Source organism: Caenorhabditis elegans, chromosome X (genome assembly GCF_000002985.6).
Source record: "Caenorhabditis elegans chromosome X".
NCBI lineage: Eukaryota > Metazoa > Nematoda > Chromadorea > Rhabditida > Rhabditidae > Caenorhabditis > Caenorhabditis elegans.
Window position 1 is genome coordinate 17154974 of NC_003284.9, and position 6545 is coordinate 17161518.

The 6545-nt window shown below is 36.0% G+C and overlaps 1 protein-coding gene and 1 non-coding gene across 2 annotated transcripts; one reads left to right on the forward strand and one right to left on the reverse strand.

Annotated features, from left to right (window-relative positions):
* Positions 1-114: 114 nt before the first annotated feature.
* On the reverse strand, positions 115-2995 carry npr-21 (G-protein coupled receptors family 1 profile domain-containing protein). The gene is made up of 10 exons (NM_078378.4): positions 2897-2995; positions 2227-2306; positions 2023-2175; positions 1865-1970; positions 1736-1812; positions 1422-1498; positions 1204-1369; positions 681-777; positions 472-620; positions 115-417 (listed from the first exon to the last, which is right to left on the reverse strand). The coding sequence occupies exons 1-10, from the start codon at positions 2982-2984 to the stop codon at positions 322-324; spliced, it is 1089 nt and encodes a 362-aa protein (NP_510779.2). The 5' UTR covers positions 2985-2995; the 3' UTR covers positions 115-321.
* Positions 521-666, forward strand: T23C6.6. Its single transcript, NR_072935.1, has one exon. It is a non-coding gene; the product is annotated as an Unclassified non-coding RNA T23C6.6 (non-coding RNA).
* Positions 2996-6545: the final 3550 nt, after the last annotated feature.

Below are 6545 nucleotides of genomic sequence, written 5' to 3' on the forward strand. Positions count from 1 at the left end.
TTGACCTTTCTTAAAAAGTTTTAAAACATTTTTGAGAAATCCGATTGCATAATTTTGTAATTTGGGATTAATATAATTTACAAACTCTGTTTAAGCATGAAAACCCAAAAAATTGATTTTTTGACAAATTCATTATTGACAGAAACTATATCCATAATTACGTATATGTTACAAATTTGACAGGAGACTGTTGTGGAAAGAAACGGTGATAGCATTATAAAGTTTTGAAAATCATGGGTGAGATCACAAAAACAGAACGCAATATGTGTGAGAATGTGTGAATAAGTGGGATTAGAATTTTAAAGCATGTATGTACATTTGTTATGAGTGATTATGATATTCGTAACCCGTCTCCAACTCCGAGTTTAACACCTTACGCCGCACTCGTGATGACTGCTCGATGTTGCTTTCACGCACCTGAAAGCTGAATCGAATAGAATGAAAATGTCTTGGCTGGAGAACATTCTTTACCTTTCCAAGATGAAATGTTTCTTTGATGCTTTGACGAAATCTTGTTGAAAGGAATGCGTAGAGGAATGGGTCGACGGCGGCATTAAAGAACAGAAGCAGGAAACTGATGGGTTGGAGTACACTTTGAAGGCAGTTCAAACATCTTGGCGCTGAAAAGTTTGATGTTTATGATCTTGGAACTTGGAGGTTCAGGTGGACGACGTGCTTACCCATCGGATCTCGCCAGACGGTCCACATAAAATATACATATCTCGGGAGTGAGAAGAACGCGAATGCCACGACGATTCCGACTGCCAAACGACCAACCTGAAGTGAAATTGAATGTCAGAAATATATCAACAAAATACTTTTTTGTTGAAAAATGTATGTTTATAAATTTTGTCGATTTTGTAGTTTGTAGTTTGATATTACTTCTGAAAATCTGGAGGCTTTCCTCACAGTGAATGACCCTTTTTTTTTCTGTCCCGTTAATAAATGTTCCAATTTTTGAACTGGTTTTAAACACATGTGCCTAGTCTTTTGATTTATACATGTACTTTTTTAAAAAGCAAGTTTCAAGCTAAATATCAAATGCTGCCCTATACCAAACTTTTGAATAATTCAACAAATTTCAATAACTTTTGGTTTTACCATATGGCTAAGTGTCATCTCTCAGAACTAAACGTTTGAGAAAAAGTGGTTCGACTTGGCACAAACAAACTGTGAACACATGTTCTGAATCTTTAAACAAACCTTTCTCCTCTTCTCCACTGACACACCGCCGGTTGAGGCTTCGGATCGCCAGCTTGATCTTGGCAAAAGCTTGTTGGCGGAGTGTTTCGTGATTGTTGCGGCCTTGCTCACCACGAGGCCGATGGTAGCGTAGATGCAAAGAAGGATTACTAGAGGGACGGCGTACCTGAAAAATTTTAAAAGTCAAAACAAAATATATATAGAGTTGACGAACGCACCAGACGATGAAGTTGATAGTGGCGACTAGCTTCAGGAGGTTGAATCCATAAATTTCCACATGACGTCTAGTGCAGATCTGGAAAAATCTTTATTTCGAGAAAAGGAACTTCTTGAACTAATTTGGTAATACTTCAACTAACAAAAGATCTTTAGAAAATTCTTTTAGAAAAAAAACAATGGCAAAGTTTGCATATTTAGCCATATTGTATCCAAGCGGTTTTAGAATTTTTTTTAAATAATAGTTTTTAGCCTGAATTTTTTCATACTCGGCTGTGGTTAACCTGTATGCAGGCAGGTAGGTGAAGTTACTTACTGTGTATGTCTCATTCCCGTCTGATATCTCTAAAAACTGGCTAGCCACTACATATGGGGTGTTCATAACTGCGCTAGCTGAAATTTAAGAAAACATTTCATTTCCACATTTCTTTTTAAGTCAGCTTACTTAGCCAAACAACAGCTGACGATGTGATGAGCACTTTTTGTGAAAATGCTCTTCGCACCCGCAATGGACGGAGCACCGCAATCAATCTTTCAACCGAGACCAGCACCTGAATATCAAAATGTTGCTTTTCAAAGATTCCCTACGTCATGATTGCCTACCAGAATTCCAGCCGACACATTTGGTATGAAGTGTAGTACGTAGATGTATGAATAACATAACACTTTGCCAAACGGCCACCGTCCATGTCCTTGGAATACAAAATTCACAGCGTTCTGGAGAACGCAGAAGATTCCGACAAAAAGGTCGGCAACCTAGAAATAGATTATTTTCAGAATAGGAGGTGAGTTTTGGAGGAGAGTTACCGTCAGATTTGCCAGAAAGAAGTTGGGCACACTTCGGACTCGTTTCTGCGAGAAGAAGACCAGCAGAATGATAAGATTTCCTGAAAGAATTTATGTTATAGCTTGATGGTAATTTTGTTCAAATTTGCCCATAGCTTAATTTCCTTTTTTAAAATAAATTGTTCAAGTTCTAATAGTTTGTCCTCTACCACTTACTATTAACTACGTACTTCTACCATATAATTTGAACCTAAATGTCGATTATCAGTTTAGTTTCACCAATTATTGCTCACTTCAATGTAATCTAATTATAGCCTACTGTTGATTCTGTCTTCTGATATATTGTCATCTGATATTGGATAACAAATCAAAAATGAATGTCATTGTTTGCTTGGTTGTGTGTTTGCCTAGCTACGAAAACCGTCCTAATGAGAAAATCAAATGAAATTTTGTCGCATTCACGAGTCTGAGTTAGAAGAAATTAGAAAAAAAAACAATTCGATTGTGAAGAAAAGGTGTGAAGCAGAAAATGATCTCTGGGTATGCCGGAGCATGCTTTAGGTTTAGAATGAATTTTGAAAGTGAACATCGAAAAACTTCGAAAAAAAACCATTAATATCTGCAATATTTAATATAATCATTGCAAAATATTTTCAGATATTAAAAATATGAACAAAGATCCTTGGCATACCGATTATAGTGGCCAGAAAGACAAAAAGGTAGGATACACAGAGCAAAAAGTGTACCACAGGATGATTAAGTGGGGAGTCGCTTTCCATTCGTTCTGAAAATATTCTGGTGAAAAAACATTGTAACAGTTTCTAAAAACGTAGAGCAGGTGAAAAGTTTTAAGTGTAAAGTTCGAATTCCAACCACACAAACAGAAATAACACTTTGAGAATAATTGAAAAATGTTGTGACGCAGGGGAGGAGCTAGAGCAACGAAAAAGAAGAATGAAAACGATACTGGATTTTCGGCCCTAAGATTTCAATGAATGATTAAAGATGTGAATGAGATGAAAAAAACGAGAATGAAATGAAAAAAGTTGCAAGACGAGACGGGCAGTTCAAAGAAGAACGCTTGAAGTGTTGTGAAAAGTTCACGAAACACATCTTCTTTTTGCCGTCTAATTTCCTCTTTTACTTTCCAAGTAAAGAAATTCGGGGGAATTCGGAAAAGAATTCGGAGAGAAAAGGAAGTCGGGAAGACACATAGATCAAGTGAATTTTTAAAAAAGCTCAAAGTATCCTAGGTTGACACCCACCACATCATTCTATGAATAGAAGAGCAGGTGGAAATGTTTCAGGGAATAGGAGGAAGAAGTTACGATGTCGTTCAGAGTTGACGATATGCACATAAAGTAGGCGGATGTCGAAAGGTGGAACTCAAAGATCGGAAGTGTACAAAAAGTCAAAAGTGAATAAGCTTTAAAGATAAAACTTGAAGTTGAATGCCAGCGGGATTTTGAAAAGGTTAGTCACCGTAAAATTAATAGTAACTTTCACACTTCATCGAAAAGTTATTTTTCGAATATAACAGGTACTCAAGTTGTAAATCGCGGACTTCCATCGGTGTCGGCTGCGCATTTAGCATAAAACCACACCCACGCAGGTTTACCCCCCAACTGTTGGTTATCTGAGAACATAGATTTAGCTACAAAGGATCACAGGGAATTGTCTGTTCAAGTTCAAATTTTCAAACTCAACCCAACAAAAGTGTTGAATGCTCAATTTTCACAAATTTGAACACATCCATTTTCGGAGTCAATTGCTCAGAAAATTTCTAAGTAATGATGCAACACGGTCCGACAACTACCGTGTTCCGCGCGGCGATGTTGAGAGCAACGCGAAACCTGGGAGTTGTTGGACTCAGACACGTTCGCATTTTTGGAAAATTCAGAGTACCAGAGCGAACATTTTAAACTAAAAGATACTATCCTTGAGCTCAAAGAAAATCTAAGAATTTAAGAAAAAAATTTTAATGAGGGCATTTTCCAAATTTACATATTTGCAAGTCAAACCAAATGGGAGAAAATTACAAGAAAAAAAAATAATATCACAAATTCAAAAAATTTCAAAATCTACAAAGAAAAATTGTTTTCTTCCAGCTCAAATCGCATAAATAATGACGTGAATTTCTATCCCAATTTTGCCAGTCATTACTAACCATTAGACACTTAATACGTGTGAGAACGCGCGCAAAAATGTTCATTTTCACGGGAATTGTTTTCTTGGAAATTTGTAAATCATTAAATGTGAATTTGAAATTTTAAACTAAATGTTTAATGTCGGAAAAATGTTTTTTTCGCAAATGATTAAAAAATTTATTTCGAAATTTTTGAATCAGGCTAGATGCTATGAACAGCCATTATCCTTTTGATTTATGATAAATTCTCAAAAAATCACACTCCAAAATATGAGAACTTTCGAAAAAAAATGGAGACGTGAATGAATTAGCACCTCCTGTTTTTGCCGAGCGTCTGCCTACAAAACCTGGCTTCTTCTTCCCGGTTGTCTAAGAATACCGAGTAATATATTTTGCTTTTCCGATGCTCAATTCAGTATGAATTCTATTACATCTACAACTCAGACATATTTCTGAAAACAAATTGTGGTTTGCAAAAGTAGGGAGCACGAAACTTTGAGCGAGTGCAATAATTGCCACTTCTTGGAAAAGACGGAGAACAAACTCACGGCTAATAGCAACAACAAATATGAATAATCAAATGAGAGAGTGAGATGACCAATGAAACTTCCCGGTAGACGTCTGATAGACATGGCAAAATACGAAACAGTGAGCAGAAACCAGTGTTAATATCCGGACCAGATACGTCATGGCACAAGTGGTAGAAAGGAACTATTAAAAGTCTTTATGTTTATATATCTAGCCTCATCCGGGGGTGTCTAGAAGAGGAGGGACTCTGTCGCCGACGATTGACAGACGTATGGAAAGAGGAAGTACATGACAAACTTGCAAGAAGTATACGGTTAATGTTATTAGACATAGTAAGATGGTGCTTTTGCTAACTTGAACTGCATTGCCATAAATTCGTAAATCTAAAAAATTGATGTTCAACCAAAAACGTGTGGCTGACATTTGATGGGTCCGGACTTACAGAAAACAACGTTTAACTTACTATCAGACTTTTGATGTTAAACTTTTTTACAAATAGAGGACTAAGGTGAATTAAGCAGCCCAGTTTTGTCTAACAAAACATTGTCAGTACGTATTGAAGCGGCTGACATATTACAATCTCATTTGTAACTCAAATTTTAATTTTCTAAAAGCAACTACAATGTATCAGAATTGAAAAAAAAAAAACAAACAGAACAGTTCAAAAGTGCGTGAAAGTTTTGGTAATTTGAACCAAGGCAAATGATGAGTAGGATATTTGAAATGTTGGTACAAATACTTTAATGGAACAAAGATGATGTTTTTGCAGGATTGGTGAATTAAAATGAAAATTTTGAATAACTAATGGTTTTTTGCTTTATTTGCTTTATTTTCGTTTTAGTTTATGTTTGGCAACTCATAAATTCGTTTAATATCCTTATTCGAAAAATTGTTTTATAGAACATTAGAAAAGTGACATGTTTGATATCAATTCAAAATTGCTGGGCAAAATTTGTAATAGTTATCAAAAGTTTTATGTTTTTTTTTGAAAATAGTGTGAACTCATTAGATCGAAAAAGTCTAGAGCTCAATTAAAAATTTAAGGTTCAACAGGGTCAGCATTTCGAAAAAAAATAATTGTTCTTTATACTTTGTCCGTTTTTTTCCTGCTCCCATTCATCCCTATCCCAGAAGTGTAGTTTTATTCAAAATGTCACACACGTAGCAAAAATAGATGAGTGGAAGAGGGAAGCGAGGAAGTGTGTTAACTTTATGGGGCCCCGTTTGCCAATTAAACCGAAAACGTGTGCAATTGAGGTTCTCGTGTTTCGGAAGAAGGGGCGAAACTGAGTAGAGAAAAGTGTCCGCACCACGAGCAAATAGAGACAGTTTGAATGTATAAATGGAAGAAAGGAAAGAGAAGAGACGGTCAAATGGACCGTACTGAAAACAGACAATAGAAAAGTCAAATGCGAGATGAGAATGACCTGCGGTCAATTCATACTTTTTGAACACCCCGAGTGTATAAATGCAACTTTTTCCGTGTATTCTTTGGGCTTTTCAATCTGGTAAATATTTGGTTTTTTGCACATCGAAACAGATGGGGTCTGGGGAAAGGCGAGCATAAAGTTGAACTCTAATTAATATACTTTCAATATACCGAGCAGGAACATGATAGAATTTGGAAGAATGTTCAAATTTTTGTGAATTTTTTGGTCTTTTCAAA